The sequence below is a fragment of the Microcaecilia unicolor genome, chromosome 4 (genome assembly GCF_901765095.1).
Source record: "Microcaecilia unicolor chromosome 4, aMicUni1.1, whole genome shotgun sequence".
NCBI lineage: Eukaryota > Metazoa > Chordata > Amphibia > Gymnophiona > Siphonopidae > Microcaecilia > Microcaecilia unicolor.
In genome coordinates, this window is record NC_044034.1 from 206,576,093 (window position 1) to 206,589,139 (window position 13,047).

General features: G+C 46.1%; 1 protein-coding gene across 2 annotated transcripts in view; it reads right to left on the reverse strand.

Annotated features, from left to right (window-relative positions):
* The window catches only part of CPSF7 (cleavage and polyadenylation specific factor 7), a 132,834-nt gene that overhangs the window by 102,130 nt on the left and 17,657 nt on the right, over window positions 1-13,047 (reverse strand). For both annotated transcript variants that reach the window (XM_030201165.1, XM_030201164.1), the window contains exons 2-3: window positions 9,456-9,671; window positions 2,981-3,084 (exon numbers count right to left, since the gene is read on the reverse strand). In XM_030201165.1, coding sequence (XP_030057025.1) covers window positions 2,981-3,084; window positions 9,456-9,671 — 320 coding nt within the window. The remainder of the gene's footprint in view (window positions 1-2,980; window positions 3,085-9,455; window positions 9,672-13,047) is intronic.

Consider the following 13,047-nt stretch of genomic DNA (forward strand, 5'->3'; position numbering starts at 1 on the left):
AGGACCCACTGATCTGAGGAAATCTTGGCCCACTCCTCGTGAAAGAGGGAAAGTCATCCTCCTACAACAGGAAGCGAGGAGAGGGCCGGCGCACCATCATTGAGAGGGTTGCCCTTGAACTCCAGGCCTTGAGCCAGCTGCTGAGGAACGCTTGTCTGAGCGAAAGGAGTTCCTCTGCTGAAAACGGGCACAAGAAGTGAACCCAGCAGAACGCCCCGGGCGGTACCTTCGAGCTTCTTTGAAGCGAGGTCTGTAAGAGGAGGGAACCGCCTGACCTTTGGAGGAAGGCCGCGGCCTGTCCTCGGGTAAGCGGTGGGGTTTAGCATCCCCAAGGCCTTTAACAATGATCTCCAACTCCTCACCAAATAGGAGAAGGCCTCAAAAGGGCAACTTCACCAACCTTTGCTTAGAGGCCATGTCAGCCGCCCAATGCCGTAGCCACAACAGGCGGCGAGCTGCCACAGCCATCTGTTTAGCCGAAGCTCTGACCAGATCATAAAGGGCGTCAGCCAAGAAAGACAAGGCCGACTCCATCCGTGGTGCCACCTCCGCAAGAGGCTCCGCTCCATCTCCGGGCTGTTCCACTGCCTGTTGTAACCAAGCAAGGCAGGCTTGGGCAGCGTAACAGCTGCATGCAGACACCCGTAAGGATAGGCCTGAAATCTCAAAGGACCACTTTATAGCTGATTCAAGGCTTCGGTCCTGCATGTCCTTCAGGGCAACTCCTCCTTCAACCGGGAAGGTAGCTCTCTTTGTCACAGCAGTGACTAGGGCATCCACTTTAGGCACAGCTAGGCACGCCAAATTCTCCTCACTTAGAGGGTATAATTGCCCCATAGCCCTGGCAACTTTCAAAGGCCCCTCGGGGTCAGCCCATTGAGCTGAAATAAGCTCTTGGATGGAGTCATACAAAGGAAAGGCTCGAGCAGGCTTCTTAGTACTTGTCATCCTTGGATTAGCAGAGGAGAGCTCAGCACTCGCAGGATCTTCGATAGAGAGGGCCTGCAGTGCATTAGAAATCAGCGCTGGCAGCTCATCGCGGTGGAAAATCCTCACCACGGAACGATCATCTGGTTCCAGTGGCAATCCTGCACCTTCCTCTGGCTCTCCAGACCACGAGGGCCTGCCAGACCCCTCAGACTCCTCACATCCCAACCACGGGGGGAGGGGGGGGGGAACGGGGATGCACCACTCTCTGAAGGGGAATCCACCCTTCTGCGCTTGTCCTGCGGCCATCTGTCAGGGGAAAATGCACCCGACGGTAATTCAAGGCCGGGCTCTACTGGAGGGGACACAGGCAGCCGGGCCGATTGAGACCCCTGCGGGAGAGCTCTTTTTAACAAATGCTTTATGTAGCAGCAAAACAAATTCGGGGGAGAATGGCTCACCCTGGCCTCCCGGTTCCAGTCCGGGGGAAATGGCTCTCATATTAGCCTCCATTCGAGGCTCCCCTCCAGGCTCACATCCCTCCACCTCAGCGGGGGTCGTGCCATGCTGTTCCAAAATGGCGCCCGCTGCCAGCTCCACAGAGCGGAAAGAAACCTCGCTCGCCATGCTTAGGCCGGCTCTGATGTCAGAAGAGAACGATTTACAGAGCCCTGCTGCTGATCTGCGCTTGCCACAATGGGAACAGCGCTTTACAACTTCCGCAGCCATCGCCGAAAACGGCGGAAAATTCAAAATGGCGGATTCGCGCCAAAATCACCCCGAACGCGGGCCCACCCCGGAGAAGCTCCAAAATGCTCTTACCTCTCCAGATCGAGTCGACAGAGCTCCGATCTGCTGCACAAACTGAAGGAAAGCCTCTTTTCTTGGATCGCAGCGCTACAGCGCGAAGCAACTTCTTTTTTTTTTTTGTTGACGCTTTGAGAAAAGTTAGAGGCAACAGCGCAAGAGGCAACTTTTTCCACTCCGGAGGATCAGTAGCGTGGGAAAGGCAGTGAAAGGGCGAACCTATGTGCCTGCATCCACAGCGTGGGCAAAGACAGGGATAGGGCTTGCCTATGTGTCTACATCCACATCAGGGGCCGGTTAAGGCAGGGAAAGGGCGTACCTATGTGTCTTTAAAGTGGGCACCATCAGCCACAACACCCCTGCTACATCTGGCAACAGCAGAGGAGCCACCCCAGGCAGATTTCTGAAGGAGCTTGAACAAGCTGTGTCCACCCTGCTGGGGAGATACAGAATACTGAAGAGGCAGATGGAGCTAGCTGGCCATGAGGCACTATGGTTTTTCAGTGCTCTCTATCTCCCCCTGCTGGTTGATGGACACAACCCACTCGTAATGGATTCATCTGCTTGATGACAAGGAAAGAAGCCTACATATCTACAGCCATGCATACCCTTAGAAACACCCCCCCCCCCCACACACACACACACTGTCCCGACTCATACTGCCAACACACACACGCCTTGCCCTGACACTCACATACACAGCCATGATACTTATCTCCCACACTCTTTGATTTCCACAAACAGCTAAAGTCTCCCTGTGGAAATAGATGTTCCAACCATACCACTAAGTTACACACACATACACAGTACCTCACATACACCAGCATTCACTATGCACACATGCACACCATACACCCATTCACACATCCCGTTACTCTAGTGAGACCCTTTTTATCATGGCTGTTTCTACTGATTCTCCTATAGACTTTCCATGGAGGAAAGTGGAAACATGTCAATGTGTCACTTGGCCAGTGTGCATTTTTCAACTTGCTTCTTATTGTGGCTGACAATATTGAGAATCAATTTTACATGATTCCCCTCCCCCGACCAAAAAACCCCCCCCAACCAAACAAAAAAAAAACCAAACCCAAACTGCTGCCCTTCTGTCAGGGCTTGGTTATTACTAGTACACAAACCAATGCAACAGATCCTAAGGGAGCTTAACATAAGAGTTTGAGAACAGAACTGAACCTGCAATAAGAAATGGAGACATTCAGCACCAAAGAGCCACAGTAATTCTTCTTACCCTTTAGACTGGCCATTAGCTCGATTCTCTGCGAACTTTAGCTCTAGCACATCGCTAACTCCTACTGACTGAATGACTTCTGCTAGCTCATGGTCTGTTGTCCACTAGTTGCCAGAAAAGAAACAAACAATGCAGTTAGAAAGGGTTGAGGCCCGTCACATATTCTAATACCAGTGACAGATCAAACTGCTGAAGAACATTCTCCAGCAGACTCATTCTAGGAATGGAGGAGAAGCCTAATGGTTAGAGCAGGCTCAGAACCACAGAAATCTGGTTCAAATCCCAGTGTGGTTTCTTGTGATCTTGGGCAAGTAACTTAACCCTACACTGCCTCAGGTACAAACAGACTGTAAGTCCTTGGGTATAAGTAAATACCTGTTGCATCTGTATGAACTCTCCCTAACCTACAACTAACAAAGGCATGAGCTAAATCCAAAATGTTTCCTTTCCTCTTAAAAGGCCTGATGAAAGAAAAAAACGACTTGAACCGTATATTCATTTTTAGTTCACATTTTATTTTACTCACAAGTTAAAGTGCATTAATATCTAATGCAATAAAATAATATGCTAATACACTGGGTGTTAATAAAATATGCTACAACTAAATGAGTGCTAGGTTTAGCAAACATTTTACATAAGGTGGTATGTTAAAAATGATAATAGGTAAAAGTGTAGTAACTTTACTGCTGTTTTTATATTCAAACTGGCGGCTCTCTGGCCCAACCTGGGATCCCTGACTTAGAGAGTCTTCATGCCTATGAACTAACCACCCACTAACCTGGCCCAACTGCTCACTTATCTAACTACCCATCATTCTCATTTGAGTGCCTCCTCCTACTCTTCATGAGTACTGACCACAATTTTAAAAATGGTGCTGGTTCAGCTTTGTTTACATATCGACAGAAGTAATCAATAAAAGAGGAGGAGGAAGTAGCACTTAAATGGACAGGGAAATACACTGGCCATCAAAGGGGACTGGTGGAGTAGGTGGAATGTGGGTTAATGAGTACAGGGGTAGGTAGGGTTATTACATCTATGGTCCCAAGACAAAGTTTCTCTGGCTTGGGAGTCACCTCTTAACTTTATGTATGTTAGCTGGAAACTGCAATGAGTAGGCTGGTCCTCTGTATGTGCAGTACCTAAATTTGTCAGATAAATCAATCCACATTTTAGTAGACTGGGGCCCTAAAGCAAATTTTTTAGCGTATATTTCTTCAGCATTAACAAATCAAAAATGCATCTAAAACTAAGTAATAATTTCACACTAAAGCTGGCATGCTTTATTACACCAGGCTCATAGAGGACTCTTAGTGGAGGGTTCCTTAGCTTTTCCAATGGTATAGAGTGAATAAAATTCTCACAATGTAGCTGTTTAAACATCAGTTTTACAGAGAGTTTAATTACTCGAACAGATAAGAAGCCATAAGGAGAAATTAGGTCTTACCTGAAAAATTTCTTTCCGTTAGTCCTTCTCACTATTACAGAACCTGTGGGACAGTTGTGTCCATCAACCAGCAGGTAGAGATAGAGAACTGAAAACTGAGCTGAAAAATCTCTCGGCATCCAGTCCAGCTCCTCAATATTTATGTAGACAAGCAGTAAGGAGAAACTGAGGATATACACAACCATCTCAAAACAACTTGCTAACCTAATACTAACCAGATGAGCAAACATGTGTGGAGCTCTCTCATATCTGGACAACTTGTAGAGAACAAATATGCAAGAAGCATCATGTAAGGTGATAGCTGTACTTCGCACTGACTAAAAATCTCAGAAGCCTGGGGTGGGCCTCTGGAATAGTGGGAAGGAAAAAAATATATCAGGTAAGGCCTAATTTCTCCCTCCATTACATAGCTTCTCACTATTCCAGAACCTGTGGGATGTTCAAAAGAAATCCCTTGAGTGGGAGGGATCTTGGCGCTGCTGCCTGAGGACCAAAGTCCCAAAGCTAGCTTCTGAACACGCTGCAGCATCCACCCTGTAGTGTTTGGCAAAGGTATGCAGTGTCAACCATGTCGCTGGAGGTAGTAAGGTAGTCTCCATCCAGGATGCTGCTGTACACCTCGTAGAATAAGCCCAGGCTGAAGTAGAGCATCGATCCCCATCGAGCCTGTTTTTTTCCAATGGCTGAAGAATTTGGACACTCTGGCATTCCTTTTCGTCATCATCAAGTCCAGAAGTGGAGAACCCCATCGATCCACTATCAGCTGAAACCTCTGGCTGGATAGTTCCCATTTTCCCAGGTCCAAGGAGTGCCTGCTGAGAAAGTCTGCCTCCACATTCAAAGACCCAGTGATGCGAGCTACTGACATGAAGAGAAGATTTTTCTCTGCCCACCTTGTGAAATAGGTTGCCTCCAACATCATCAGATGACTGTGGGTCCCCATCTTGCTTGTTGATATAAGCCACCGCCTTCCCCGTTGTCAGAGAAAACTTGGACTGAGGTCCCTGCCAAAAAATGAGTGAAGCCGCGTAAGGCATTCTGCTGTGCTTGAGCACCAAGCGATTTATCAACCACTGAAACTCCTACTCCGTCCAGGTGCTTTGTGCCAGATGGAACTTGTAATAAGCTCCCCAACCCAACTTGCTGGCGTCCACTGTCAACACCTCCCATTGTGTTATTGGCAAGGGAGCTCAGACGGTCAAATTCCTGGTCAACAATCACCACTGCATACACTGTCTGGCAAGCAGAGCCCAAGGAAGATGGTCGCATTTTTGTGACACTGGAGACTGGCGGCTGAGAAGAGATTCCTATAATGGCCGCATATGAGCCCTTGCCCATGGTACCACTTTCATCGCTGCCGTCACTGACCAATAAACTGTACATAGTCCCAGACCCTGGGTCTTCCTTGACTGAGAAGATAAATCTGCTGAACCAGCTTCGACATCCTGTGCTCTGTGAGGAAGATCCTCTCTTGTGCTTTGTCAAATAGAACACCCAGATACTCCAGTGTCTGTGAAAGAGTTAGTCTACTCTTCTCAAAATTAACCATCCAATCCAACGACTGCAGAAGACGGACGCTGCCTGAATATGACGCACTAATGAGCCAGTTGTTGAGATATGCATGAACTCCCGATTCCCTGGCACTGAAGGAAGGTTGCCGCCACCACCACCACGACCACCATAACCTTGTATTCTTGGAGCTGTGGTGTGACCGAAGGGCAAAGTCCTGAACTGGAAATGACAGCCCAACACTACAAACATAGAAACCTCCGATGCAGCAGCCATATGGGTATATGTAAGTATGCCTCCTTGAGATTAAGGGCAGTAAGAAATTCTCCAGCTTGAACCAAGGCTATGACTGCTCTTAGTGTCTCTATGCGAAAGTGGGACACTCTGAGGCAGTGGTTTCGACCTTTGAGAGCTAAAACCAGATGAAAGGTGCATTCCTTCTTTGGTACAATGAAGTAGACAGTTCAAAACCATTACGAGAGAAACTACACTGGCTTCCACTCAAGGAACGCGTCACTTTTAAAGTATGCACATTAGTCCACAAAATCATTCACGGTGAAGCCCCAGCCTACATGTCTGAGTTAATAGACCTACCACCCAGAAACGCCAAAAGATCATCCCGAACTTTCCTCAACCTCCACTTCCCTAATTGCAAGGGCCTGAAATACAAGACGCTACAAGCATCAACCTTTTCTCACATGAGCACGCAGTTTTGGAATACACTGCCGCGCAACTTAAGAACGATCCACGAGCAAGCTTCCTTCCGCAAATTACTAAAGACCCATCTTTTTGAAAAAAATTACGGAAAGAGCCAAAACACAAAGTCCACACTCACTGTTCATTAATGCTTCATACACCCACTTCTGAACTCTCATCCCCCGTAATCCCACATCACTCATACCTCTACTCACAGAAATAAGTATACCATACGTCTTCGTGCCTTAATATTGCCCTTTAAACTCCCCACTGTCTCCTTCCAATGTTTCAATGTTTTGTTCCATTATTATATTTCTTAACGCTACGTCGATTGTCTCGCATAACTCTGCACAATGTAATCCATAACCAAGTTGTAACAAATTGTATTTCCATTATTCATATCATATTGTAAGCCACACTGAGCCCGCAAAGAGGTGGGAAAATGTGGGATACAAAAGCAATAAAATAAATAAATAAATAAATAAATAAATATCTGCCTTGTCCGACCTAGGGATCTGGAACAATGGCTCTCAGGTGGCGCCCTTCTTGTACTGACTGCTGATGCCACTTCAGGCATGCTCTTGCCACGAAGGAGCTGCACACTGCCACTTGAAAGCCCAAAGAGGCCACTTTGAAGGCATGTTTCAGTGAGCCTTCTAGCTTCCTATCCTGTAGGTCTTTTAGGGTGATGCCCACTTCCACTGGCAAAGTGGTCTTCTTAGTCACCTCCATAATCACGGAGTCCACCCTGGAAAGCTGCAATGTATCTTTCTACTCCACAACTAACGGGTATAGGCAAGCCATGGCTCTTCCCATTCTCAGCCAAACATCCAGTGAGTCCCATTCTGCTGTAATCAGGTTCTGAACGTCTGGCTGCATTGGGAAGGCCTTAGAAGGACCTCTCTGATCCTTCATGATTGACAAAGATGGAACTCCTGACGCCAAAGCAGAAGGCTCCTTAATGGAAAGCACTGGAAAGTGCCTTGAGTACTAATGAAACCACCTTAGTACTTTTGGGCCCTCTCCCTCGTCTAACAGCTCTTAACGATGGCTCCTCTGAATAGACCGAGGTCACATCAGGTTAAGTAGGGGGAAGCAGAGATAGTCTCATCTGCCCACTCCTGGAGGTCTAAACAAGATCTTAGGAGCCGGAGGGGCAGCGGGGCAAGAAAGTTAAGCACCTTGCAGCAACTCTGACTTCAGTAAAAAGGCCTGGTGTAAGAGCAATAAAAACTCAGAAGAAAACAAAGATCCCAATGCTGCTGAATGTTCTGTTTGGGCCCTGAGGCTTTAAAATGGTGGCTGTGCTCCGTGCATGATCAGACAGAGGGTGCCCCTCAGTGTCAGTTAGCCTTGACAAAATGGCACCCGTTCCCGCACTCTCCTACATCAAACTGATACAGACGTTCAAATATTTGAAAGGTATTAATCCGCAAACGAATCTTTTCCGGAGATGGGAAGGCGGTAGAACGAGAGGACATGAAATGAGATTGAAGGGGGGCAGACTCAGGAAAGATGTCAGGAAGTATTTTTTCACGGAGAGGGTGGTGGACACTTGGAATGCCCTCCCGCGGGAGGTGGTGGAGATGAAAACGGTAACGGAGTTCAAACATGCGTGGGATATGCATAAAAGAATCCTGTGCAGAAGGAATGGATTCTCAGAAGCTTAGCTGAAATTGGGTGGCGGAGCAGATGGGGGGAAGAGGGGTTGGTGGTTGGGAGGCTAGGGGAGGGCAGACTTATACGGTCTGTACCAGAGCCGATGATGGGAGGCGGGACTGGTGGTTGGGAGGCGGGAAATACTGCTGGGCAGACTTATACGGTCTGTGCCCTGAAAAGGACAGGTACAAATTCAAGGTAAGGTATACACATATGAGTTTGTCTTGGGCAGACTGGATGGACCATGCAGGTCTTTTTCTGCCGTCATCTACTATGTATAAGTTACTATGTAAACTGCGCATTGGTTCTGCCGGAGAGCCCGAAGACCCTGGCATATTTGGATGCTGCACCAAATGCAAAGGTGTGTTGACGCCATCCATTTCCTCGTCACACAGGATTCCTGGCTTGCACACACAGTAATGCCATGACGCCAGCCAGCTGGTCCCACAGTGGGAACACTGCTTAATTGCCTTCCGCAGGTGTCGCAATTCACCCCGTCACAAGCGCAGCATGTATCCCATGCGGTGAGTCAGGATCTCTCCCCTGCACCAAGTAGAACTTGCAGCCCTCCAAGCGTTTCTGAGTCAAACTTTCTTCAGACTAACCACAGCCAGCTGCTTCTCTCAAGCTCAGTCTCCACAAGTTTTCCCACAGATGAGAAAGGCTCAGGACTGATACTCTGTCCCACGCTCTCCAGCAAACCTCTTTCCTTCTTTCTTTTCTTTTTTTTTTTTTTAAAGGTTGTTGTGCTGGAAAAGAATTCCTCCACAGAGAAAAGGTGACAGGAGGGAGGAAGTAAATTTGTGGGGCACTATATGTAGACCTGCAGATATGACTCTGCGGACTCAAGCCATCCATAAAGCTCAACTAGGGACCAGGAGCAAATCAATCAGAACCAGAGGCTGAAAAGTGTGCCCATCCAACCACTGTAGAAAATACTAAGTTGCATTGGATGCCAAGCGAGATATGCCTCAGCTCAGTTTTCAGTTCTCTATCTCCACCTGCTGGTTGGACAACTATCCCACAGGTTATGGAATAGTGGAAAGCTACTGAAAAAATATCATTCTATGAAGACAAAAGTAAAAGCGGAAATGATGGAATAAAATATGTTCCAGCCACCACTATAACGAGAACTTCAAAAAGATGGATGCTAATGCCTGGACTTACCCAGAAGAAATTGCCCACATAGACTGCTGCTCGCTTATTCCGTAGCCCGCTGTATGTGTAGAGGATGGCAGGGGATTTGCTGTTTGGTTTTGGTGATGCTTCCAACAGGTTAGTAGATTTGGTCTCAGTTGTGGTGCGCCTATTATTCGTCTGGGCACTCACAGCTAGAACATCGTCATAGAGGTCCACTTGTTCAGCATTCCCAAACTCCGCATCCTACAAGAAAAGTAAACAACAGAGCACAGAGATCAGATGTTATTTGTAAACTAGAGACATTCTGCCATTTGTACAAGTGGGCTAGGAGCCATCAACTCTGAATCTTTGTTAGAGCGGAGAGGGTAATAGAAGTATAGCAATATGGTCACTTATGGAAGTGGTGAAATTCTGATAGAAGAATTTTAGTATTAAGGCAAAAGGCTTTAGATGGGAGTCAGGTGCTGATCTGAGGGGGAGAGTGGATTGCAATGGGTGGATTCAATAACCTCACAGATCCCCCTATGCTGGCCCTGGCTGATTATTGGATGGAACCCACATAAGTTCTGATGGCCATGACATGTCTGGTCTTAACAGGATATTCAATGCCAATGTCTGGATATGGCCCAGCATTTAATATCCAGGTCTAATTTAGCTGGTGACGGTCATCTCTAAATAAATAAATAACATAAAAAAATGCTGAATATTGACTAGTAAAATCTCTCTTCTGAAATGTAAGAAAGCATAGATTTGAATTCCACTTATGCTCTTTCTGACCTTGGGCAAAAAGGTCACTCTCCACTGCTTCAGCTAAAAACTAAATCCTTTAAGTCAATTGTCCACTAATTTGTAACTCTCGGTGAACTCAGTCTCAAAAAGGAAAGTAATAAAATCTAAATTCCAAATCCAATTACCCAAATATGGATTGGGTGATTGTCGTCAGCGTGCATTAGGGCAGTAAAGTTGCTAGATCTCAACACGACTGCATGATGGGACAGCTAGTCCTACAGCAGATGAAAGGGGAAGTTACTTTACATGTAGTTCTCAGGACATGGTACAAAGGATAATGGTAGTGAACCATGTAGCAAAAGTGTTCATAATGTGAGACAAATCGCTGGAGGGAGAATGAAAACTGAGTAGCATTTATCTTGAAAAAGACGGCTACAATAAAACAGGGAATAAACATAGAAATATAGCACATAAAGGCAGCAAAATACCAGATGACCTATCAACTCTGTTCATCCAACTGCCTAGTCTCCACAATTCCTTCCTCAGAAATCATCTGTGCTTGTCCCATGCTTATTTTTTTTAAACTTTATTTTTATTAAATGGTATTCTCTACACACAGGGTGGGAACAAGTGCTCATTAACATATATACTAAATTACAAGCAGCAATGCCATCCACTGAGCTGGTGACAGTCACCGCTGTAATGTATATTCAGTGCCACTTGCTATCCAGATAGATGCACTAAATATACGGGATAAATTTAAATGCCATGGTTATTGCTGAAAAAAACATGTTGTCCAGGGAATTGGAATACTGACCCAATAGGTTCCACACATTTATATATTTACAGAACAGGAATAGGAAACATGTTAATATTATGTCTCTGTATGGATTTAGGGTTTGACCACAGAGTACTGTGCACTGGTTGCTCTACCTCAGGAAAGACCTAGCAGAACCATACAAGGTTCAAACAATGGCAACAAAAATAATAATAATGATGATTAAACAGCTCTCTTAGGGCCATGTTTACTAAGCCGTGCTGCAGGTGCACTAACTTTTTAGTGTGTGCTAACGATAGAGACACCCATTATATTCCAATGGGTGTCTCTAGAGTAAGAGCGCACTAATTTTTAACACGCGCTAAAATGTTTGTGTGCTTACAATGTGGCTTAGTAAACAGGACCCTTAGCACAACTTCACATAAAGATATGTGTAAATGTAAGAGGAGCCTGAGTTCCGCAATCCAACATTAGAGTGGTCTAGCAGAGTTGGACAGTCACCTGTGTCAAAGGTGGTGCTACCTCTTCACCAACAGCAGCTAATCTAGGTTACCTGGGAGTGGTACCTAGCACATCACTTCCAAAGTGAGAGGTAGCAATCTCCAAATACATGTAAATATTATGTCTTACCTGATAATTTTCTTTCCTTTACTCCAGGCCAATGGGTTATGTCCATCTACTGGTAGTAGGAGACAGAGAAAACAGCAGTTCCAAGTAATTCGCCCTTCAAGGGTATTATGCAGCATAGAATGTTCAGTATTTCGAATAGCCAAGCAATGGTGCTCCTAACCCCACAACAGAGGCGTAAACCAGGGACCACCCTCTTTCATCCCAGGTCCAACCAGCAGCAGCCGGTCTGAATGGCAAAACAATAAACCAGCCACTCTTTTTTTTTTTTTTAATTCTTTATTTATAATTTTCATATTTACATCTCTTGACATAAATCAGGAAATATCAGTAATGCTCAAATAACAACAACTTTAGTTACTTATTACCTATATAGGTTCTAAGTCAAGATTAACAAATTAATATTAGTCCACAATAATTTGAGACAGGATACTAGGAAAAAAAAATAAACCAGCCACTCTTAAGTGTCAATGTTTAGCAGACAGCCAGTCACAGATTGCACCAACCTCCATGGATCACACTCCCTCCAGACCTCCTCCCTCCACTGGTGTTGTGGTATGCATCTGGCCACCCGAGGGCTTACAGCGATGATGTATTTCTTAGAAGCAGCACGGGACCTCACAACCATGTTGTGCTGACTGCTCTGAAGCAAGGAGGTTGGATGTCTGCAGTGTCCCATCCTCACAGAAACAGGAAGTCTGTGTCTTAGAGAAAGATTGTGCAGAGACGTCAGCATGATACGGCTGGGAGGTCTCTGCCTTTTAAGAATTACCTTGTCTGGTAAGGGGGCTGCAGGGGATGGAGCTGCCACAGGAAGACTTTGAAGAGAGTGCCAGGTAACAAGAAGGGGGAATAAGGACACCTGGGGGATATAGGGAAGGAATGCTGGACATGAGAGAAAGAATGGGGATGGGACGGATTCTGGACACAGGGAGGAACAGGACATAGATAGGGAATGCTGGAAGATTTTGAATACCCAGAAAGACTGCTCACAGGGCTTGCCGGATAAGGGAAGGAATTGGGGGAAATTCTAGATGCAGGGAGGGACAGGACATGGCATGCTGGTGATGAAGGAATGGGGGAAAGGATGGATGCAGGGAAGGACTGGACACAGGGAGGGAATGATGGACATGAGGGAAGGATCACAAAGGTGAGGTGCAGGATGGGGGGGAGGACAAGCACAAGGACACAGAGGGAGGATAAGGACAGGGACACAGAAGGGAGATGGATGATGGACATGGAGAGAAGAAATGTCAAGTGGACAGGAAATATTGGGAAAAAAAAGTTAAGAGAAGACAGAAGAATACAGAAACCAGGGACTGGGACAATGCGATTAGAAAAATAAAAATTACCAGGCAACAAAAGTAGAAAAAATTTTATTTTCTATTTAGTGATTGGAATATGCCATTTTTTAGAATGTACAAAGCTGACTGAGCCTGACCCAAAGAAATCTGGGAGTGGACCCCTACCCTCTCTAGCCTGAAG